This window comes from Astatotilapia calliptera, chromosome 12 (genome assembly GCF_900246225.1).
Source record: "Astatotilapia calliptera chromosome 12, fAstCal1.2, whole genome shotgun sequence".
NCBI lineage: Eukaryota > Metazoa > Chordata > Actinopteri > Cichliformes > Cichlidae > Astatotilapia > Astatotilapia calliptera.
The window spans coordinates 28,936,068-28,960,287 of record NC_039313.1 but is presented as its reverse complement, the minus strand read 5'-3'; the positions used below and the strand labels follow the sequence as shown (position 1 = coordinate 28,960,287).

The 24,220-nt window shown below is 41.0% G+C and overlaps 2 protein-coding genes and 2 non-coding genes across 6 annotated transcripts; 2 read left to right on the top strand and 2 right to left on the bottom strand.

Annotated features, from left to right (window-relative positions):
- The first annotated feature begins 1,152 nt into the window (after positions 1-1,152).
- Positions 1,153-1,224, top strand: trnac-gca (transfer RNA cysteine (anticodon GCA)). The gene has a single exon. It is a non-coding gene; the product is annotated as a tRNA-Cys (tRNA).
- Positions 1,225-4,314: 3,090 nt separating this feature from the next.
- On the bottom strand, positions 4,315-4,386 carry trnac-gca (transfer RNA cysteine (anticodon GCA)). The gene has a single exon. It is a non-coding gene; the product is annotated as a tRNA-Cys (tRNA).
- A 783-nt stretch (positions 4,387-5,169) lies between these two features.
- On the bottom strand, positions 5,170-10,702 carry LOC113034417 (cyclin-G2-like). Of its 2 annotated transcripts, XM_026188947.1 has the most exons (8): positions 10,510-10,702; positions 9,891-10,013; positions 9,626-9,763; positions 9,267-9,517; positions 9,057-9,135; positions 8,880-8,978; positions 7,622-7,824; positions 5,170-5,881 (listed from the first exon to the last, which is right to left on the bottom strand). In XM_026188947.1, the coding sequence occupies exons 2-8, from the start codon at positions 10,011-10,013 to the stop codon at positions 5,770-5,772; spliced, it is 1,005 nt and encodes a 334-aa protein (XP_026044732.1). In that variant the 5' UTR covers positions 10,510-10,702; the 3' UTR covers positions 5,170-5,769. The 2 variants fall into 2 exon arrangements, with proteins under 2 accessions (XP_026044732.1, XP_026044733.1); XM_026188948.1 differs by lacking the exon at positions 9,626-9,763.
- A 424-nt stretch (positions 10,703-11,126) lies between these two features.
- LOC113034407 (coiled-coil domain-containing protein 158) lies at positions 11,127-24,217 on the top strand. 2 transcript variants are annotated; one of them, XM_026188932.1, is made up of 23 exons: positions 11,127-11,363; positions 11,446-11,503; positions 12,209-12,348; positions 12,666-12,853; positions 12,979-13,088; positions 13,168-13,471; positions 13,564-13,616; positions 13,862-13,972; positions 14,109-14,190; positions 14,348-14,467; positions 17,024-17,239; positions 17,379-17,615; positions 17,957-18,125; positions 19,390-19,542; positions 19,892-20,004; positions 20,223-20,381; positions 21,633-21,725; positions 21,921-22,043; positions 22,395-22,558; positions 22,858-22,908; positions 23,103-23,164; positions 23,452-23,610; positions 24,126-24,217. In XM_026188932.1, the coding sequence occupies exons 1-22, from the start codon at positions 11,231-11,233 to the stop codon at positions 23,565-23,567; spliced, it is 2,955 nt and encodes a 984-aa protein (XP_026044717.1). In that variant the 5' UTR covers positions 11,127-11,230; the 3' UTR covers positions 23,568-23,610; positions 24,126-24,217. The 2 variants fall into 2 exon arrangements, with proteins under 2 accessions (XP_026044717.1, XP_026044718.1); XM_026188933.1 differs by lacking the exon at positions 14,348-14,467.
- The last annotated feature ends 3 nt before the right edge of the window (positions 24,218-24,220 follow it).

Genomic DNA, 24,220 nt, shown 5'->3' with positions numbered 1-24,220 from the left:
AATATGTTAAGTCATGCGCACTGGAATTTAATCTCGATATCCCGGCAGGGCATACATTTTAGTATTTAACTGTATTTTCGTTTTATGGAGTTTTCTTACTGTACAAGACTTTCTGGGCCACCTGTGTTACTTCATCAATTCACTTACTATGTACAGGTATTGCTGTCAGATGGTAAATGCCTAACAGCCTCTAAGTAAATAGAGCGGTAAATAGACTGCAGCATGCATTTAACACAGGGGGCATCCGGACTTAAACCAGAGACCTCTTGATCTGCAGTCAAATGCTCTACCAGTGAGCTATACCCCCTATTCCCTTTCACGTGTTTAAATTGTTTGTTTATATACATATATACTGTTTATCCAGTCTAACGTATTCCTGTAGTACAAACCTGATACTGTCGATTTTGATTGTTTGTTAAACAGTAACACAAACAACAGCATCTGGATTTGAACTGGAGACAATCTAAGCTGCAGTGCTCTTCCACTGAGTTATCCCCCCTGTGTATGACTGCACACAGTGTGGAACTTGAGGTCTCATCTTTCAGTTGTGGCGCTCTGGGCTTGTTTTCTAATGCATTCTGATATTTAATCTCAACACTGAAGCTCAAATGAAAAGCAGGTAAAAGCTGAGTAATTTATTAGGGTGAAAACAATCTGCGGTCATACAAATAAAGTTAATGGGTTTTATATACTGGGTTTTAACTGATTGAATTTCCTTTACTGTCTTTTTGGGGCTGAAAAGTACACAAAACAAAAGCAAGCACAGGTCAGAATTTAGAACAAAAAATAAATGCTAAAATGTGTGGGAGGAGCAGATCACCTGCTCACATCTCATCATATCCTTATTGTCACAATAAAGCCTCTGCATGTCCTGCTTCTTTAGCCAGTGTTAGCACACTGGCACACTGTTGGACAGCAGCTGACATTAAGAATTTTATCTGCCTTTCAGAGATGTTTTTACAGGTTGACAGGCAGGAAGGATTTACTTTTACTCTTTTATAGAGAGACCTAAGTGCTATTAGATTAATGAATCTGCAGAGTGTGGTTTTTGTCATCTAGGCAGTCTTCTAAAGGAGAACTCTTGATCTGCAGTGACCTATAGTGTGTGCCTCTCAATGACTCTCTACAATAGCAGTGCTTAACAGGGATTTTGGGGGTATAGCTCAGTGGTAGAGCATTTGACTGCAGATCAAGAGGTCTCTGGTTCAAGTCCGGATGCCCCCTTTTTTTTTAATATCAGAATTGCGTTTATTGACCATGTATATGCACCATGTATCACTGTTTAACAAACAGTATCAGATTTGTACTACAGGAACTATATAGATAAATACATAGATAGATATAGATATATAGTTTAAGCTAAAGAGTTCCTGTAGTACCAACCTAATACTTAAAAAGTGATATTAAAAAAAAAGGTGGCATCCAGATTTGAACCGGAGACCTCTTGACCTATAGTCAAATGCTCTACCACTGAGCTACACCCCAAACAGACAGTTGTTCTGTTCAGACAGTGAATAGACTGATTTTTATATAGCGCTTTTGTACTCTCCCAGATTACTTAAAGTGCTCTATACAACATGTCACATTCACCGACTTTCGCTTAACTGAGTGCTTCCTAACTACATTCATACACATTCACACTCTTGACATGCAGACTGGAGGAGCCAGGGATCAAACCACTAACCTTCAATCAGTTTGTAACCTGCTCTACCACCTGAGATATGGCATGCCATCGCATAAACAGTGGCATCATTGCCAGACCTGGCACACATCTGGTTGATATACACTCAGCCAAAACACCAGTCAGTCAGAAATGCCAGCTTGATGCCAGATCTGAGCCAGACCTGTTTTCTGTAGGCCTGGGCCTCATAAACCAAACCACAACCAAGCCAGATATGGCATGCCATCACATAGACAGTGCCATCTATGCCAGGCCTGGCCCATATGTGGATGATATACGTCTTATCATGCCAGAAGTCAGCCAGCAGTGCCACTTGATACTAGATCCGGGCCAGACCTGCTTGCCATGTGGCCACTAACACACACACAGACACAGTTACTTTACCAACGGACCCCTGAGCTCCTAAGTGTCCCTCAAACCTCATTCAGGGATCCACTCCTTTACTTCACTGTCACTCCCTGAAAGCTCACTGTCCTCACTTTCTGAGGACAGAAAGTGCACATTCCCTTGGTTTCCTTCCATAAAAGGTATTCACATCCATGTCCTGTAATTATGAGTAGATTGTAAAGTAAAAAACATTGACTATGATCATATAAATGCACACAAACACATCTCTACACACATATGCAAATGCATTATATTGCCTGAAAAAATTGGGCTAACTGCGCAGTGTTGCCTTGAGGCAACGAATGAAAATTAACATTTTCACAGTATAAATACATTTTAAAAAGTAGAACAAACAATCAAATATGGTTCTTTACATATTCGTGCACATACAAGTATTTTTTAATATACATTTATTTCACTATAAACATGTAAAATAGTGATCTTTATCTTTGCCTCCTAATAGAGATGTCTCTCATCAGAATCAGAATCAGAATACTTTATTCATCCCGAGGGAAATTAGGGGTTACAGCAGGCAGCACGCTAATGGCGCATGCGCACTCACAAAGGAACCTTCTGACCAACTTTACACAAACATCACATTGGGCAGACATGTCAGAAGGTAGGCTGATAGGAAAAAAACAACGAAAATACACTACATGAGGTAAGAGGAGGAGAAAAAAAACTCCACTCAGACTGAGCTCCTAGTGGGAGAACAGTTTGATAAAAGAAAAAACACCTCAGCACAAAAGCACATGACTATCAATACACCATAGAAACACGAGACAAGCAACAGGGGTGGGTAAAGGGTAAGAGAGAGCCGGCGTAGACAGCGCATCCGGTCCTGCAGCATCTGTGCTGGTCCAGTTGACTGCTATCATCCCCGGTAGGGCACAAGCATCGAAGGCGTTGGAAAGGGAGGGGGATGAGTGAGTGCTTATCAGTGTAAGTGTGTGTGTGTGCGTGTCCATAGTTTAGCTAAGACAGTGTCCTTCGGCCTATCAGGCTAAGTAAACAGTCCTCCAGCCAATCCAGGTGTCCTTCATGGGGCGGGAAGAATAGTCATCACACAGTCGTTATCAGGGAGTTGTTTTGGTGGGCTCCAGCCTTGGGCCTGCAGCTGGGGCCGTGGTGTCCAAATGTTGAATATTGTTGATTTCTCTTTGTGAGCAGCTCGAATTCTAGCACTCCGAGGCTGGTCTCTCGATCTCCCGTTGAAGAGCTGCGAGCCTCCCCATGATGGTATCAAACTTCTGTTCCGTGGTGTTGTCAGTCTTTTGATTCTGAGACCTCACAACTGCAGTGATCCGTTCCGCGATGTTTTCCAACTGTCGCTCAAGGGTCTCATTTTGAGCAGGCCTCTCTCTGATGTTTCCCCTCATACGCTCAATGTTGTTGTTTTGAGCCTTCACAGCAGCTGTAAGCGTCTCCAAGGTGTTGACCATATTACGTTCGTTGTGAGAGGTCGCACCTCGTCCCGTCGCTTCGAATCCAGCGGGCAGCCTTGTGGGGGTTTGAACAGCCGGTTCCGCTTTCATGTAGTGCAGCTTGCCCCCCCCCAATTAAAAGTCACACCACCTTCAACTCATCATTTTATTGGAAAGACATGTGCCTGGTGGCATTATTTGAAAAAAAGAAGGGTTTTTTTGAAGGGCCAGTGTAAAGCATGAAAATGTGGTTTGTTGCCTCAGGGCAACGCTGTGCAGTAGAGGGATAGCATGGGTTTCATACTATTTGAAGCTCCTCAAGGTACATACTTCTAAAATTAATCTTAAATTACTTTTGACGTCAGTGGTAAGAAGGACAAAACTCCATGTCAAATTCAAGCTTTAAAGAACATAATTCTAAATTTGGAGGTGTTGAACTGTCTTGATGCATTCTCAATCATCCAGGTAAGTAAATCTCCAAAGGTTGATTCTGTTCATCTGGACGTAGCGTTTTCAGTGGGAGAAACGTTTCGTCACTCATCCAAGTGACTTCATCAGTCTCAGCTGACTGCAGGTGCCCCCAACCTTATAAACAGTACCTTTGCACAATGACTGAAACTAGCTGTGAGGTCAGTTTCTTGATCATTCTGTGGGCTAGTTTCAGTCATGCCAGCTAAACAGAATTAACTTTTTGGGGTGCTCAGGCTAAGTTTTGTAGTGCATTATTATTTATAATAGATATATCTATTTGTAATATCAGCAAGCCAAAATACTAATTTGTCACAGATTATTTCCCATAGCAACATCTATTTTGCTAGAAGAAGGGGGCATCCGGATTTGAACCGGAGACCTCTTGATCTGCAGTCAAATGCTCTACCACTGAGCTATACCCCCTTATTGATGTCACCCTAAACTATGGAATCTGAAGGCATCACGTGATTCTGTGACACAAAACACAGTAAACACAAAATAAAAAGAAAAAAAAGCTAAAAATACAGAAAACTCCCCTCAAGGGCCGTGATTCCACTTTTAAACACGCAAATAAACAAACCAGCAGTTCAGGGTTACGTCTAAATTTGGACAATACTGAGCCTGTTCCCGGTGTAGAATCTTCACATCCACATTAAACAAATATGTAGAACTGCTTTCTTTCAATATTCTTAAAAATTTAAAAGATTAAATTAAAACCCTTTTCTCAGTCTTTCAGTTATCTGCCACTTCTCCATGTCATGCGTTGCATGTCTACTCTCTCCTATAGCTTTGTTCTTCTATTTTGTCTCTTCTCTTTCCCCTCACCTACTAGCCCAAGACAGCAGCTCTCTTCCTGTTAAAAGAGAGTTCTTCTTCCCCACTGTCCGAAAGTGCTGCTCAAAGGTGATCATTTGAATGTTGGGTTGGGGGATTTTTTTTTTTTGCCATTATAAGGGTTGTAGGGTCTTCATAATACACTTTGAGACAAAAACAAATCTAACTGAATTAATCTTAGAGGTCAAAATGATAAGACTTGACAAAACCTCAAAAAGTAAGAAAATAAAAACAGAACAAAACACTTAAAAAGTATTTTTTTAATTGGAGGGATTATTACTGACCTTCCAACATATTTCACATTATATCTTAATACAATACACATTGAGCACCATGTTTTTTTCTTATTTTTTTACATGTTATGTACATTTTTTTAAAATGTTTTTTTCAGTAAGCTTATCTTGGTAAACATGAAAACATTCACTGTCACATATTAAAAATCATCCATGCATTTACAGGCTGGTATTTTCCCACCACAACGTCATATATTTCACATTAGAATAACATTTGTTAGTTAGCACACTGACATCTGCAGAATACTGTGAGTATGTGTGGCATATAATATATATTAAGAAACAATAAAAGGATGTGGATGTGCTAGTGTGTTAGCTGGTACTCAACAGTGAAGGTGTCTAATTACTGACATCCTAAAGTTGTTACTTGTGCCTCACTAGTTTTCCTGGAATGTGTCGAGTTTAGACACAAACAGAAGACATTCACATGTATTGCCATTGAGCTGCCGAGATATTGCAAATTTCTATTTTGCACTATTATGATATGTTTTTGTTTTTTAGTTTGTTTTACATCAGAATAACAGTAAAATGAATTAACACAGGCACTTAATAATCCAAACCCGTCACTTGGCATACATACGATACACGATACACAAGTGAAACACACAGGTCTGCCCTGAAATCTGTTACAGTTCAGGGGACAAATACACATCTGGTGTTACTGCACAACTGGGAGTCGTTATTCTCTGCAGTTGAGAAAAGTGGAAGGGAAGAAGGCTCCTTCACCGTCGCTTCCTAATGAGCCGCATGGGCTGTCCTCTTCGCAGCTCATGTCCTCACAGGAGTCCTCGCTATGAGACAAGACAGCATTAATACTCAATGTTTCCTTTGTTTAATCGTTACAACCCTACTTACAGTCATTTTGAATGGGATTTAAGCAAAGTCCCACTCGAAACAGCACCAGCACCGTTATTTTTATAGCATTTTCCAAATTGACTTTGATTTCATTGGTTACTGCTAGATAAAATCTTAATCTTGAACAGAATCTGTTATATCTGATAGAAAAACACCTAGAAGCTTTCCTGATTTGACCTAAAATAAGGTTTTAAACAAGCAGCAACCTCCGCAGCAGAAAAACTGAAGTGCCTCTCGTGGCTGCGTGAAGCTGATGGTGGAATTATGGGTGTGGCTGCCTCACACAATAGGACAGTGTCCCATCATAAGCAGCTTTAGCCAATCGCTCTGCCTCACTTTGGTTAATGTGACTCAGTGAAGTGGAGTCTTCACTGTTCAATTTTAGTGAGTAATGTTCTACATTTTGATGCATGCTCAGCCAGTCAGATAAAGCAATCCCAGAAAGTTGAATCTGTTCATCTGGACACGGCGTCAGAAAACATTACGTCCAGATGAACAGAATTAACTTTCTGGGACTGATGTTTTATCATATTTGTAGGTGACCTTCTACTAATAATAAGATTTTTGGGTGTGTGTTTCTGTCTACAGTTTGTAGATGTAGCTTCCCTGCTAGTGTGAGCAAAAAACATTCAAAAAGGAATAAAAGAGAAAACATATTTGATACAGCGGTTGCTAAAACCCTTAGAATTCAGGTTCAAAATGCAGAGTCCTAACTCACAGAGTAAAGTTAGTCTTTGTTTTTATTTTCCTCTGGAAGTTTCTACATTTCTACCACCATCTTTGCTCTCCAAGAGCCACGCCTCACTCTTTTAATGTTTCTGGTTTTGGTTTAGTAGTGAAATCAACTAAGGGAATAATGAGTCCAGAGTTCTATTAATGCTAACCATAACCTAATTGAAAGTTAATTGAGAATAATTCTTCTTCAGCACATATTTAACCAATCATTTTTACAATTCTGCTGTAAAATTAGAACTTGAAAAATGACGTTTTGACTTTTCTTAAGCCATTTGTACACAGCAGTTCTGCAGGCTCTAACCTGCTGGATCTTGAAAAAACAAAACAAAACACACACACATACAAAGTATGCATGTTAGTACTAATATGTGAAGGACAAATTTGTGTTATCTGAATGCAGCTTTACAGATCCTCTTACAAAGTAAATACAATAAGCATGTATGGAGGCTAGGTGGCAAAATAAAAGGCGAATCTATTTTTTCACCTGCTGATCCATCTTATCATCACTTTTTAATACAGTTGCATCCATAGAGCACACATCTCTTTTTTAGGGCATGTTTTATTGTGAGAAATTTGTGTCAAATTATGTACACTAGAGAGAGTCAATATGCAGGACAGAGGATCAAAGGATAAACATAGCAGTCTAACATAAACTGTATCCTAGTATAAAGTCCGTGCGATGTTAGATTGCACTGATATGAGAAGAGATCGGCTAAAACTCCTAAGCGTTCATTGCTATCGACTGTGCTGTTTCCTGTAGTTACCTCTTCTAAACCACTGCATTCCATTAATGTGAATACATTTGCTGTGTGCTACACATGAGCTGTGGAAAATATTCTGACCTGATTTTACCATAATTATCCCATTTAGTTTTCCAAGGAGCCCAGCACACCCGAGAAATCATTATAACACAAAGAAAGTAGAAAAGATTAACTATTAACCTCTCGCTTTCATCCCAGCTTCTCTCGGGAATAGTTGGCAGACCGGGCACACTGAAGTGACTAGTTTGGAGATTCTGAGCCGTCCTCCTTGACACGATCCAAACAAGCTTTTTGTTGTCTGGTTTGTTGCATTCGCTCGAGCGGTACTCCACCATGCACTTGGCCACATGTTCCTTCCAGTGGAGTAGCTCACTGTCACTGATCTGAAGAGAAGAAGAAAAACAGGAAACATCTGAGAGGTTACAAACAGGAATGGCCTTAAAATATATATTTTTTAACAGTTTTCCCATGCACTCTACATGCATTTGGCCAGGCAACAATAAGTAATTTTACACATTTTACAGTCTCCGCGGGATTACACCGGCCAAACTGCAAACAAGTTTTATGAACACAATTATCTTTAAAAATATAACAGGCTACGTTTACACACCAGATACAGGTGCTTCATCTGGGGGAGTAACATTTACTCTTGACTTTAGACTGGATTTTTAAGGGTTTTAAAAGCATATTAGTGGTCACCATGTCTCTAAGGGAGAGACTTTGTCTGCTGCTTGTAAATTTTTCAGTTTTAATAAAAATTAGACTTGTTTTGCAGTCATGTCTGGTCGCACCTTTTCTGTTTGGACTTTCATGTTGAGTGGGGTGAGACAGCTCCTCCAAACACAGGGATAGGTGAAACAAAGACAACATGTTTTTGGCTGGAGACAGAAAAGTTGGTGCCAAACGAGTTGGAAGAAAAAGTCTAAATATAAATAGCTTCAAATTCTCATTTCACAGCTATGATAAGACTACAGTGAAACTGCCAAAACATTAAAAACCACAACATCAGGGATGTGGAAGCTCATCTGGCTCCATCACAATTCCCGAGTTGCTTCCCATTGAAAGAAAAAGAAAGAAAGAAAAGAATTAAAAATGTGACCTTGACCTTGGGCAAAAGTTGGGTGAAGACGCATTAGGTGATAATTATGTGCAATCCTGATTAAATAATGACCAATATTGTAGCAGGAGTCGCAATTCTTGTGAACTGTGAACAGATGCATGGATGGATGACGGACTCCTGACTCATAAGTACATTAAACCTTCAGCTCGATGAGCTAAAATATCATCAAACAAAATTTTTCTTGTGAAAAGTACACTATAAAAACTAAAAACTAATATGATAATACCCTGATAATACCCTTGTTACTAATATATTATGATGGAATAATACTGACTGTTTGAGAGAGGATTTAGCTGCTGCACCCTATTCTCTTCATACCTTTACATGTCTTTGGAACTGCTGGACAGTCTTCAACAACATGACTGACTGGGGGGCTTCAAATTCCTGAGCAATGAGGGCCAGCGCCAGCACGGATGGCTGTGAAGAAGAACAGATTAATTAGTCCTGATACTCCAAACTAATGCTGCTATGCTGTAAAAGTGTCACCTTGCTTACTTTTGCTTTAGAGAAAACAAGCCGGCATAAGCAGGCTTTTAGCTGGGCTTCCAGTCTCCCAATGCTTGGGATCTCCTCCCTTAAAATATAGAGGGAATCCTAATGTGATCTGCTAGTACAAGCCTCAGTCAGCAGTAACTATTTGACCAGCTCCAATCAGTCTGGAGCAGCATTAGCAACAAGAAAAAGTAAATACAAAAAAATATTTACCTTCCAGCAGACAGGGATGTGAAGGCGGAGTAGTAGAGGTGTAGAAAGGTTAAGGCTGTCACTGCTTTGGGCTCCACACTGAGCTTCTCTGAGATGATCTTCTCCATACGACACAGGTCTGACACGGTGAACTTGCTTTGGCTGATGCGAATAAGCTCATGAGTGGGTGAGACATTGCTTTCCTCCTCAACCATTTTGGCAGCAATGTGAAGACAGCAAACTCCAATACAGGGCAAATGCTTAGGCTGCACCTATCATCAACAGAAATGAGCCAAAATCCAATGAATCAAAGTCAAAGGAGACTAAAGGGCATTAAACATGCACAGTTGCAGTCTTGGCGTTTAACTTGGAATTCTTACTTTCATAATGGTGAGAAATCTATCAAGTAAATTGACAGCTTGAACAAAAGTTTGGGTGCAGTAGCCAAAGAAGCTGGTCAGGCTCCACAGTTCTTCCACTCTGGTGTCTCTGCATTTTGCAGATACTCCGCTGTGATTCTACAAATGTACCACTATATATTAGAAAGGCATCACTGAAAATAGCAGTCATTTTAGCAAACACATATGCCTGCAAACACAGCTTTAAAAAAAACTCCACAAAAACAAAAGTAGGTCAGTGGGCTACCTCTGTGGAGGCAGACTCCATCAACTTCAGGCCAGTCTCCCTGGGAAGAAAGTTGTACTCTGTCGCACAGCATGACTTCAACTCTTTCAAGAGCAAACTGTCAACGTCCTGAAGATCCCTCATCTGGAAAACAACACAGTGTAATATTTGTATCCAAGAGACTGTCAGAGTAACCCTATGTTGACTGTAACTGTTGCCTCCTAAACCACACCTACAGGCTGTCCGGTATCCCTACGAAAAAATAAATAAATAACTAATCTGGTATATAACCTGACGATCGTTACAATATTATAAGTGATTTATTAAGTGAATGCATAAAATATGCCGAAGCACAACTACTAAACCACCACCAAATCGAAGTAGATGTAGATATTTGAGCTAAATGACCACTGACCTGAAACTAGGTCACCGGGCTAATCCAAACAGGGAGATGATTTCATATTACAGAGTTAATAGAGCTAGGCTATTTCCTTCTTTTGGGTTTTAGAAATTGTGTTTTGAAAAACAAAAACATCAATAATTGCCAAAAAAAACCCCAAAAAACATTCGGGGGCGTCACCCACACAAAGTACTCCAGCGTAAGCTAACTTAGCTAGCGCTAATCAAGCAGTCGTTTTACCTTGCCCAGGAGCGGAAGGCGTGCAGGATAGTAACAGCTCCGTGACTTCAATTTAGATTTCACTCCTCCATGTTTCCATTTTGATTGGGATGATTGACGAGAAATAATAAAATAAGACCTCGATCACCGTCGAAGAGCGACGACCCCCTCCCCGCCGCCCGTAATAAACAAGCAGCTCCGGACCTGCTGGGGAAAACTACTTTAACCATCATGCATCTCTAGAAACGCAACGTCTTGCCTGTTGGCGTCACAAAGTGGCACAAAAAGGCGCCTGTTGGCGGTGACAGTCGTCGGCAGTACTTATGTTTACGGTTTACGGTCACTTAACCGATAAACTTGCAGTTCATCGGTTCTGACTTTCACATACAAGTCTGTCATTATATTTTAACGGTTACACTCAAAGACCGCTCAACTACGTCGACCAAATTAGCTACGGATTAGTGATGGCTCTTGTGGCACGGCTCCCAAAGAAGAGCTGGCTCTTTTGGCTCCCAATTGCTCTTAATATATTACCATCTGTAGCCTCATATTTTATCTTTATTTGGCAAATATGATGGGAGTTGGCTCTTCCAATTAGAGCCGATGCTTTTGCGCATGACACGTCACTACCACCGATGCTGTTTCCATGGTGATGAAACTGCGCGCTCTAGCAACTCGTTAGCAGTTGTCATTTCCAGGTTCTTGTAAATGTCTTAATCAATGACTTGACATAAAAAATGAGATGTCTTCCACGGGGTCCCAGCCCTCTGAGCCCCAGAGCTATAGGCTTTCCATCAATAGTGCCACTAACGTTTTACGATATCATTACACAGCGAAAGATAGAACAGCAACAGCGGCAGGAACTGGAACCGCTGGTAAGCTAAATAAGCAAAGTATTGCCTGTTAGTATGCTAAACTTTGTTTCAGTAACTTGGACGGTTCCTATTTACTTTACAGATCCCCATGATGGCCCTCTTCCGTTGAGATTCAACAGTGTGACACTGGAGGAGCTGAGGTAAGGTTCCTCACCATAACTTAACAGCTTTTGCACTGAAAAAATGACGCGCACTACGTTTTTTGTCCCAAAGATGCTAAAGGACAGACCCAATGAAAGATAAACATTAAAAAAAAGAACTTAGACTTGCTTCTTTCACTCTATTGCACTGTATTGTCAAGATTAAAAATGTCCTGTCTCACAGTGAACTGAAAGGTAGATCATGCATGTGCCACTCTTGGATGGACTGTTATAATTCCTATTAATCCGGCTGTTCTAAAAGCTCCCTGAAAAAGCATCCAAATCATCAAATCGCCATCCAAGTCACAGCAGCAAGAGTATTAACAGGGACTGGAAAGAGAGATCGCATTTGTCCCGTGTTGGCTCCCTGTTGAAGCCAAAATTGAATATCTTAGAGACCTCATAGTACCATATTATCCTAACAGAGCACTTCATTGTAAGACTGCCCTGTCAGGCTTACTTGTGGTTCACTGTGCTTTAAGTAAAGTGGGAGGCAGAGCCTTCAGCTATCCTCTCCTGTGGAGCCAGGTCCTGGTTTTGATGCATGGCAGTCTTCCTCACAGCTTTAACGATTAGGCTTAAAACATTCTGTTTTGATCAAAGAAAATAAATCAGGCTGTGCTGCAGTGGGTACCATTAGTAAACAAATCTGAACTGAATTCACTGTATGAGTTAGTCTAAGCCTGAGCTTCTATGTATTGACAGTGATGAGCTTGATCGCCGCACCAAAGAAACCCAGAGACTACAAGAAGAGGTGGAAAATGCAACTAAGGTGGTTCTGGAGAGATTTGGCGGCAGCTGTAGGTCACCTGGACAAAGCTGCCATGATATTAAACCTCATATCTGTAAGTACAAGTGTTTCCACACATCTTGTTTATGCCGCTCTAACTTGAAAGATGGGGGGGAAATGTGTTATCTAATGGCTTATTTATTATTGTTTTACAAAATCCAGAGTAGAATAAAATGGCTGAAAACTAAAGGCACAGAAGTACTGAAGCTCAAATTCTTCTAAGCTATTTGGGTCTCAGAAAATGTTTAAATCCAAATAACTAGCATGCATACACAGATATGAAGGGAAAGAATTCAACATAAACAAACACCCTAGCTTAACAGTGACAGTGTACGCTCTGAGTGTTTTAAACATCTGTTGCTGTTTTGGCAGATGACTCTCCTGGAGATTCCTCCTTTCTTCCAACCCACCAGCAGGCAGTGACTCAGCCTTTGGTCTTTGGTCTGGATATTTTAAACCAGGAAGTAGCCCAAAGGGACATCAGCTCTCCTGGAAAGCAGGTGTTAGAAAATGCAATGGATGACTGCCTTCAGCAGCTGTCAGACTTGCAGCTCAACAAGGTTCATATTTTATTGCAGCCATGAAATCTTATGTAATAGTTTGGTCATGTGTGATGTTAATAGCAGAGGAGGGTAGTGCACTCTCTGCATTATGTATCTTTTATGTTTCATCTCCCCAAACACAGACAGTTAATCAAGCTGAACAAGAAACATGCTGTCCTCAGAAAGCCATCACAAACCTGAAAACTGAGCTGCATAAAGTCCAGATGGAGAATGATGCCCTGTCTGACCTGAGGTGAAAACACAGATACAGTTCTACATATATAAAATAAAATGCCTGAATCACTTTGACCCACAAATCTTTTGATTTATAGATTAAAGGATTCGAGGAAACACGTTGATCAGATGGAAAAGATGCTGTGCTTGTTGGAAGAGCTTCAGAAACTCAAAAGGTCGAGGGACAAGAAGCTGCAGGAGATGGAGAATGAGGCAGTCGCGCTTAATAGGAAAGTTGAAACATTGGAGCAGACCATAAAGGAGGTGTATCATACATTGGATGGGAAACAATCTGAGCACTCAGTTACCAGCACTAAACATGAGAATCGCAAAACGCAGCAATTTATTCCTAATAAGGCAAATGTGGATCTCAATGACAAGCTACAGGGGAGGCCTTTTTTGGTAAGTGATAGCATTCAGTAGAGTACAATAATGGGTGTATTTTGCAAAAAAAATATGACTCTCATGATTTTTTTCTTTCTGTTTCATATCAGTCAGAAGAACAGATGGGGAACAAGGAATACAGTGGAGCAATTGAACAAGAAAGGTATATCATTTTCCTAACTAATCAGTGAATTCTGTCATTTACTGAATGGCAACAACTGCCCATCACAGATTCTTAGAGCTGGGTTTGTCAAACCTGTTGTACAAAAGCTAAAGATTTTCCATTCACTCACACGAAGTACAAAGTAAAGCAGCAAATTTACATCAAAGAAACAAAGTAAACTTAAAAAGTTGCTGTGCCCTACCTTAACCGTGTAAATAAACCCTGTGCAAAATGTGTCAACTTAGACTGGAACACCTCATTTCAACTCTTGGCCAGGAGATGGCGATGTTGACTGATATACTGAGCTCATCGAAAGACAACAGCTTCAACTTGTGTGCCAAAGTGGAATTGCTCAAGTAAGTGGCTGTGAAAAAATGTCTTCTTTTTATTATTCATCAGATAGTTTGCAGTGATAACTCCCTGCTGGTTTCTGTATTACTGTAAACCTGTCAGACAATATGAGAAGTATTCACTCATGATTTGTATACCCAGAAAATTCACCGTGAGACCGCCCTCACTGCACGAGTATCAGGCCAGAGAATTGGAGTCAACCTTTTCCAGCCTTAAAGATAAGGTAAAGATGATGTTGAAAAGATGAAGTTATTAAGTAAGGCACATATAAATTCGCTTCTCTGAACTGTGCTGCTTGGATGTGGAGAAGCAGCACCAGTAAATGGCCAGTATGTGCGTCTTTTTTATGTGGTTTGTGAATGTGTTTTGTCATGTTGTAGGTTTGTGGTCTAGAGCAGCAGCTAAGTGAGGCTCAGACGCAGCTCTTGAGTGCTCAGCAAGAAAAAGACAAATCATTGCAACAGGCAATGGAACTTCATTCTCAGCTTAAACAACATAAGGTGTGGTACCACAGTTTTGCTTCTGTGCATAAACTGTTATGTCGGTGTATTAAAGTACAGTGGTTATGCCGGATTAAACTTTGTGTCAAGTTTAGGTAAAATTATGTAATTTATTTAATCTGCTTGTGAAACTTCTTTAGCTGTAGGTGGGAGTGGTCAAAGACAATTAGCAAAACCAGAAGGAGGCTTTTTATAAATGGATGGGTTTTAAGGTTACTAAGGCAGTATAAACTGAGCCTGTACCACCCCTCTTGTAATAACTAATATTTTCATACTGTTCTTATGTACTGCACCGCCATCTATACAATAGGGCAACAATTTCCTTTATAGCAACTGAAGTTTGAACATCCTGACTGATCAGGTCTTTCTGTAATGCCAACACTAGAAGGCTGGAGTTCATTGTTGCTGTGAGGCAATATGTAAAAAACAATGTAACTGGGCATGCAAATTACAAAGCAACAACACTATCCAAGAGACCTGGGTTTTTTTCTGTCTTAAAGTTAGCCTTTGGGCATTAGCTAAGGATGGAAGCATGATCATTGAGGTAATGAGCCTGTGTTACCTCAGTTAAACGAAGTCTGTGTATTTTCCTGTTATTTGATAAATAAAATGTGTTGCCAAAGGCTGAGGAAAGGAAATACAGTGTTTTTTATACAACTCTGGTGATTTTTCAGTCACCCAAACAAGCTATTTAGGCATACACTGGTCATACACTGGGCAACTGCTATCTCCCGCTTGGCATTAGTGTTGTGTAACGAATAAAGTTTTTTCCCACATTCCATCTAAAGACACAAAAGCTAATTGGACTCAGTAGTTGTCATTTCCAGTTGGCTATTTAGCCCATGTGGATTCAACAAGGTTGCTGTTAATTTTGGCCTCATGATTTACTATACTCACAATCTTACTATGTAAGGAGCAGTTCTCACCACCATAATCCCTGTCCCCAAGAAACCTAGGATCACTGGACTAAATGACTACAGACCCGTGGCTCTGACATCTGTGGTCATGAAGTCTTTTGAGCGCCTAGTTCTCTCCCATCTCAGGACCCTCACGGCCCCCCTCCTGGACCCCCTGCAGTTTGCATATAGAGCCAACAGGTCTGTAGACGACGCCATCAACATGGCCCTACACTTCATCCTGCAGCATCTGGACTCCCCAGGAACCTACGCCAGGATCCTGTTTGTGGACTTCAGCTCTGCCTTCAACACCATCCTTCCAGACCATCTCCGAGACAAGCTTTCCCAGATGAATGTGCCTGATCCCATCTGCCGGTGGATCACTGACTTCCTGACGGACAGGAAGCAGCATGTGAGGCTGGGAAAGAATGTCTCGGACTCCCGGACCATCAGCACCGGCTCCCCTCAGGGCTGTGTTCTTTCTCCTCTGCTCTTCTCCCTGTACACCAACTGCTGCACCTCCACCCACCAGTCTGTCAAGCTAATCAAGTTTGCAGATGACACCACCGTTATTGGACTCATCTCGGACGGGGACGAGTCTGCCTACAGGAGAGAGGTTGAACGTCTGGTGTCCTGGTGCAGCCACAACAACCTGGTGCTGAATGCCCAGAAGACAGTGGAGATTATTGTGGACTTCAGGAAGCACACAGCTCCACTCCCCCCCATCATCCTGACTGACACCCCCATCACCTCTGTGGACTCATTCCGCTTCCTGGGTACCACCATCACCCAGGACCTGAAGTGGGAGCCCACCATCACCTCCGTCATCAAGAAAGCCCAGCAGAGGATGTACTTCCTGAGGCAGCTGAAGAAATTCAACCTGCCAACACGGACGATGATGCAGTTCTACACCGCAATCATCGAGTCCATCCTCACCTCCTCCATCACCGTGTGGTACGCTGGAGCCACTATCAGGGACAAACAGAGACTGCAGCGTGTTGTGCGCTCTGCTGAGAAGGTGATTGGCTGCAGACTCCCATCTTTGCAGGACCTGTACACCTCCAGGACATTGCGGCGTGCAGCTCGGATCTCAGCTGACCCTTCTCACCCTGGACACAGTCTGTTTGACCTGCTCCCCTCAGGCAGGAGGCTCCGGTCCATTCGCACCAGAACCTCTCGCCATAAGAACAGTTTCTTCCCCTCTGCTGTTGGACACATGAACAATAACCATATGACTGTTCCCACCACTAACACATGACCCTACGCTGTGTTCACTGCATCATTCCATGTTTGGCACTGATCACCACCTGCACTCATGTATATATCTTTCAACGTAGCACTCTTAATTCTTATTCTCATGTATATATCTCATGTATATCTCATGCACATATCTTTCCACGTAGCACTTTTAATTCTTATCCCTACTTTTATTTTTTTCCATGTCTATTTAAGTGCTATTTATGACACTATGTTTGCACTGAAGCACCGCAGCAATTTCCTAATGTTGTAAACCTGCTCAACATTTGGCAATAAACCCCATTCTGATTCTGATTCTGATTCAACGTTCAGAGAGGGTTGCCTTAATGTGTAAAATTCCAAAAGATTATAATTTTTGCCCATTCCAGTGCAGGCAACTCACTGTGCTTCCTGCTTTATCCAGAGGTGCTGTGACCAGCAGCAGTGTGAGCTCCAGGAGGGATTAAAGGTCCTTCGAGGGCAGCTGAAGGTGACTAAGGAGCAGCTTCACCAAGCTGGGGAGGAGAAAACCCGCCTAGAGGCCCTGCTGGAGCAGAGGGACCACGAGGGAAGGAAATCCCAGGAACTCCTGTGGGAGAAAGACAAAGAATTCCACTTAAAGCAACAAGAAACTCATCAAGTAATACACTTAAGAAAATGTGTTTGTGTCAGGTGCTTTTTTTTCTTTAGAGAGAATATTTTTTAATGTTTTTTATAAATTTTTTTGTGGGGGGAGAGATCACCATTTTCAGTGAATTCAGGCTTAAATATTTTTTTAGCATCTTAACAGGTTAAAAGAGGCTCAGAGTCAGTGCCAGACCCTGCAGATAGAACAAGAGACATTGAAGCTGAAGCTGAGTGACAGAGAGAAGACGATAGATCTTCTAAAGTTCCAGATCGAGAGCAGCATCCAGATGACAGTCCAACAAAGCTGCACCATCGATGATCTTCAACAGGAGAACAGCCTCCTCAGCAACCAGCTCAACCAGCACAAGCTGGAGATGCAGCAGCTAAGGGTCAGAAGCAAGTATTAGGTCAAAACACATTTTTCCCTTTCTTTTTTCCTGTTGACATGTCCTAATGCAGGGGTGGGCAATTCCAGGCCCCGAGGGCCAGTGTCCTGCAGGTTTTAGATCTCACTTTGGGTCAACACACCTGAATCACATGATTAGTTTGTTACCAGGCCTCTGGAGAACTTCAGGACATGTTGAGGAGCTAATTTAGCCATTTAAATCAGCTGTGTTGGTTCAAGGACACATCTAAAACCTGCAGGGACACCGGCCCTCAAGGCCTGGAGTTGCCCACCCCTGTCCTAATGCCACCTTTTCTCTTTTTTCTATTACCATTTGCCGGTAAGGCTGAGGTAGATCGCCATAAGTCCCACCTGGCTGCTGTAGAGCATGAGAGACGACAGCTCGAGGCCTCTGTGGCTGAGCAGAGCCAGCGCATCCGGGAGGAGACTCTGGAGAAACAGCAGCTTACCACCCAGCTGGAACTGCGACGTGTGCAGTTAGTTAGCCTTACTAGTGAGTTGAATGTACCCTGTTTCACAATCAGTGAAATAAGGTGACTGGTTAAAGCGTAGTCTGATGAAAGTTTAAAGATGCTGTTCAGCTGATTAATGATGATTCTGTTGACAGTAATGTTTAAGTGATCTGTGGTTAACACAAATCTGCCATTTCTCTTGTTATTCATTCCCTTTAAAGAAAACTGTGTAATTAACCAAATTGTGGTTTAGGAGAATTGTTTACACCCTTACTGTCTGTGACATGCAGTTTGTCTCACACTATGCAATAGAATATCTTAAAAAAGGCTTTAGGTTTTGTAAGAGAGGCATTCCACTCAGACACTCAGACTTTGAGGAGAATTTAGCAAAAGCATTGTAATCTTGGTAAGAGTCTGATTTCCAGGGAGAAAAAAAGCTGTTTAAAAACTTCTCTTTGGGAAAAGCCAGCAAATAGATTAAAGTTATTACAGTTACATTCAGGTGTTAACCAATGAAATTGAATTTAATTTAGATAACACTCAAAAATACCTTCATAGTAAGCACAGAGAAGTGTTTGAAGTTTTGTGCTTGATTACCTTGAATGATAGACCCTGACTCTGTTCTGTTACTGAGTGGAGACATGGATAGTTATTTATGTGTTTGTTTGTTTTTATCTTTCATTTTAAGAGGAATTCCTGTTGAAATTAAATCTCTTTTACCAGGGTGACCTTGTTCCCTTGCCCTCATTACAGTACTAACCTAAGTATCAGTGTCCAGGTTAATATAGACATGTCTGAAATGTGCTGCCTAGAATAGTAAGCTGGCAAAGTACATTTTTACTGTATTCAGGGTTTTCCTGCACATATCAACGACCCTCACTGAAGACAGCTTAATTTTCTCAATTTTAAAACACATTATTTCTTATCAAATGGACAACAACGACAGGAGAATGCAAAACGTTTTGTTAAGTGTAAGAACACTGTGTAAACCCTGTATAACATAAGCTAAGCATCCATCTTTGGGTCGTCTGATACCTCTAATCAATAAACTGCTGAAGTCAAGCCTTCCATTTACCAGGAATTACTGTGTAGACCATGGAGGCGTTTCTCGAAAAACTTTAGCTCTCCTGGCTTTTAGTCTAATCAAATTATCTTCTTGTCCTGCTGTGTTAAGAAAGCAAAGAATTATGTTTGGTATGTTTACACTGTTAACCAAGCCCTTCTGTTGTGGTGTGTGTTTGCTTATGTGTTACCGTCTATTTCTCTCTCTGGACGTAACACGTGTTTGTCCGGGCACGATTTCAGAGGAGCACAAGGAGCTGCAACGGCTGCACAGCTGTAAGAACGAGGAGCATGAGGGTGTGGTGCTGAATCTTCAGAGTCAGATAAGGAACGCCCACGATGAGCTAGATCAGATCCAGAGCACCTTGGGGACCCTCAAAGGGGCTGACAGACATGGTTTGATCAATGTTTATAATTTAAAATGCAACTTAATTAAAAGTCTTCATGAACAAATAAAACTCTGAGGAACTGCTTGTGATTTTCATATATATTTGGTCAGGTGCACAGATTACAGTGAAGTACTTTCACGTTAGCGACCTTTAGTATCACAGAGACATTTTGCATTTCAGAGAACAAAAAATTTAATATTAGTGAAATGTATTCAATTCACTTTCTGACCTCCTGTGCTTCATTTCAGTCTGAGAGATGTAATCTGTAATTCCCTACCCTGTAATCCATCCTAAAGAAGAGCTCTGTGATTATTTATGTTGCCATCTTTCTGTCCCATGGTTTGACTCCACTTCAGGCCTCCAGGTAGCCTTGGACATGCAGAAGGAGATCACTGGCAGGAGAGAGCAGGTGGACTTGATGCAGAGCAAAATTCAACATCTGGAGGAGAAAGTGGAGAAGCTGCATCACGTGAGCTTTTACCATGTTAACTTTTGACAAGTTAGCTCTTGATGACATAGCAGTCAAAATGTCTTAATCAGTAGTCTTCAAATATGCAACACTATACAACTGTTTTTTTGGGGGGGGGTTTTGTTGCTTTTTTGGCAGTTAATTTTTCATACTTTTTCCAGTTCTTCACATTCATCTGAAGTGAGATAGGCATTACTCCATGTTCTCTTCTTGTCCAGGAGAAAGACTGCCAGAACTTGGAGACCGAGCGTCAGCTCCAGGAACTAACCTTCGTCAGGGAGGAGAAGAGACAACTTGCTAACGAGCTGGAGGTGCTTCGCTCCAAAGATCAGCAGTTAACAGATAGGATCAGTGAGCTGGAGGCAATCCTTCACAAGGTGGCATTCATTTACACTTCATTTTAGTCATGACACAATTTTTGACACCTGCAATTTTTAGAAGCGTGAATATGTTGGTGACTGCCTGAAACATGCAGAGGTTTGAGTGTAAGCAGTGTGCGGTGAAGAATAAATGTTTTAAAATACACTTTCTCCTCAGGGGGTAACTGTTTTCTTTTTTAACAGTTTCCCCTGTTTGCTTTTTTTTCCTTTGCTGACACTGTTTAATAAAATCATAAAATGCTCTTTACTCTTCTAATTATGGCCTGAACTTTACTGGACCATTGTAACACCTTGATTCTTTTCTTTTCGGCCATCCTGATGTAGATTTGCTGCTGTGCTTGTGATCATTGTCCTGTTCCGTGACACAGTTACGGCCAAGCGTCAGCTGACACATATATGACCACATATTTGATTTTAGAATACTTTAACATACAGAGGAGTTCATGGTCGACTTAATGACTACAGGTCCCATGGCTGCAAAACAAGCCCATTTCATCCCTTTGACTTGGCATGAAGTATTTAAGCTGATAATGCTCTGTTTGGTTTTGTGGCTGTGCATTATGGCCAAATGTTTCCACTTTGACTTTGAAGAACATCGTTCTAGAGGTCCTGTGGTTTGTTCAGATTTCACTTAAGCTGTGTAGCCTGTTCTTTTTAGAGAGAGAGGAAGCTTTCTCCTGGAAACCCTTCCAAGCAAGCCATACTTGTTCAGCTTTCTTCAATAGTCATGCACCGGAACATTTAACATGCTAACTGGCCTGTAGAGTTGGAGAGGTAGCTTTTGGGTTTTTTCCTAATTCTCTGAGCAATGCGCAGTCTGATGTTGCTGGGGTATCCATTCATGGGACGATTTTGGCATTGTGTTAATTAAACAGCTGAATGCACCAGACCAAGCTGCCAAAATTCTGGTTTTATACAGGTGTTCAAGTCTGATGATTAGAAAATCCAGTGCATTTTGATTAGTAGCACCTGGCTGACTCTTATGGAAGCAGTACATAATCTTCCCCATTTACATGATGGGCCCACATGCTTCTGTTAATGTTCATTATCCTTTTTAAATAAAAATTAATTAAAAGATTCTACAATTGGTAGCATCATACTTTCCTGTTTCCCAAAGAATAATTGTGTTCCTTTTGAATTAAAAGTTCAAAATTTTATAGAGACAAGTATAAAAAGGAACTTTGTCAGTCCTCTTGTATCTCTGTTTGTGTCCCAGTGTGACCGCAGTTTCTTTTTGTATTTCAAAAGATGTCGGAGAGCTTTGCAAACTGTCAGGATTTTATCCAGCTGCGGGAGCAGGAATATTTCCGCTTAAAACTCCACCATGCCCTCCACTTGAAGGTAAAGCTGTTCTACATAATTAGTAGGACAGAGCTTTTTTATAATCAAGAATATGCTGTATTCTATGTCTGTGTATAGAAAAAAACACAATAAGTGCTCAATGCTAAGGTTCTCAGCTGTGTGTTAGGCTAGGCTATAATTTTTAAATATTGCACATCTTTCAGTGGGAGACATGACCACATTTGTTTTCTGTAGGAGCTCCAAGGTCAAAATCTGCACACAGCTCTGAAAGTGTGTCCACCTGATCTGGACTCCCTGATCCCATCTGCACACACTGCTCCACCTTCCTCCCAGCATGCCTTCAACGCCAAGATCAAGGTACAGTGAGAAACTCCCTATATCTCGCCTATCCCTCCTGCTTTCAGTCTGTCAAGTGCTAGTGTGAATCATTTTATTTGGCTGTACAGACACGAGACATCTGCTCAGCCTTTGAATTGCATTCCTGGAGCTGGGAAAGAAAACAGACTGTAAATAATTTCAACACAGGGTTGAAATGCTATTTGTGTTGGACTGCGGAGACAGTTTTATGTGTTTTTATTGATTTAATTCAGATAAAAGAAGACTGTCCCATATATTTTGATTTCACTGTTAAAAATGAACATTTTAATAAATATATTACCAAATATCACTTCATTTACATTGTCATGCACATCTTTTTGGCTGCTGAAGTCAAGGAGGCAGCTGGAGAGCCCCACTTGTGAGCTCAGATCTCTTGACAAAATCCTGAGAGGAGGGATTTTGGAGAACCCTGGACCACACACCGATAACAGCACCACTGGCAGCAGCTTCCACAGGAGGAGGTCTGCACCAGAGAGAGTACACAGAACCGCATTGTACGTCTGGCTCAGTTCCCACACACCCCAAGCATTAGCTTTATTCTTAGGCCGACTTAGGTCACATATGGAAATCATGTGATATTTCTAAGTGAGCAAGAAATCATAGATGAGCCCTACGTGGTGAGTGCTTTCACTGACCACACAGTTTCAAAGTCTATGTTGTAATATAAAATGTAAAAAAATTGCCTTTTATCATTCAAATGCTTGTATGTACCCAAATTTCTGCTGTACTCTCATACGCTCTTGTTATATCTCACTTTACCCATATTGTAATATTTCTTTTGTCTGTGACGCAGAACTGATCATTGCGATACTGGCTACAAACTGAGGAGAAATACCTTCAGCAGGTAGGGAAAGTGCCCCTTGTTTTTGTTTTTCTAAATATTTTGCATGACTTTGTGAGTGTGACTTGCCCTAAGGCTGTGAGATGATCCCACCATATAGCCATGTGACCTGTTACCTCTCATGAAAGGTCCTGCAGTGTGCTACAGGCCTGTAAAGCAATGTAATGAATCTCTGTTTGCACACACACTGTGTACAGCGAGCTATGTTTCCTGAAGACAGCTGAACCAGATGAGAAAATAATCAAGTCCTTCAGTCAGAGTGAGTTTCATAAGCAGTTTTTATTTAATATATCTAATTTCTTATTACTAAGCATTAATTAATTTTATTTTAATTTAATTTTAGACCTGCAACAGTTTCTTATCACTATTAATTGGTCTTGGTTGTTGTTTGGTTAAATACGCAGGTTTTTTTAAGTTACTGAACAAGAAAATCATCAAGAAAATATTTAATAGATAGTTTAATAGATAACTCTAGATAATGCAAGATAGAGCAGTTTAATAAAATAAGATTTGGTTTAAATCTGTAACAGACACTCTGCTTTTTAGGCAATTTTATATTAATACCAGAGACTGCAGTGAGGGATACTTCCTCACCACCGCTACTCTCACTGGGTCGCAGGTCACCAGTCCACTCTCTCCTGACCTCTGACCCCAACAACTAACAGAGACACGTCAAAATGCTTCTGAACCCCTCTTCTTTTATCAGTAAGTTCTTAAAGTTCTTAATGATCACAACTGAGCAAAACTGAGGTCATTCAGACAGTAGTCAGGAACAAACCAAACTGATTTGAACACTTTTACTTTGAAAACTGTTTCCTGCTGTTGATGATAGTTACAGTTACATTGTTTTAAAAAACATGTTACAAGCATTGTTCACTCTACATCGATATCATGACATGAGTCAACTGTTTGTACAGATTGAGTCATTTATAGTTTATTCTTTTACTGGAGAGATCAAGGCAACCATTTCAGAGTCTTTGAATGTGTAGGAAAGGCTGAATAACATCAACAAAAAGAGTCATGTAGTTAAAGGTAAGTCAGTAACAGATGAAAAGACTTTTAGGTGTGACAGCAGCTGAAATCCAGTTCTGCGTTAAAGGCTATTACACTTGTCCTTTAGCATCTCACAGCATCTCATGCTTAACATTCCATTGTGTTTCTGATTGATCATAATCTGTCAAATATCATACCTTTATGTTTTTTTCTTTTTTGTCTTACAGATGCCTCATTTTTCAAAGGTCACAAGAATGAACTCTGACAGCAGAAAGTTTTGAAAAAACAAGAATTTCACTCACATGTACTGTACCAGTGTACC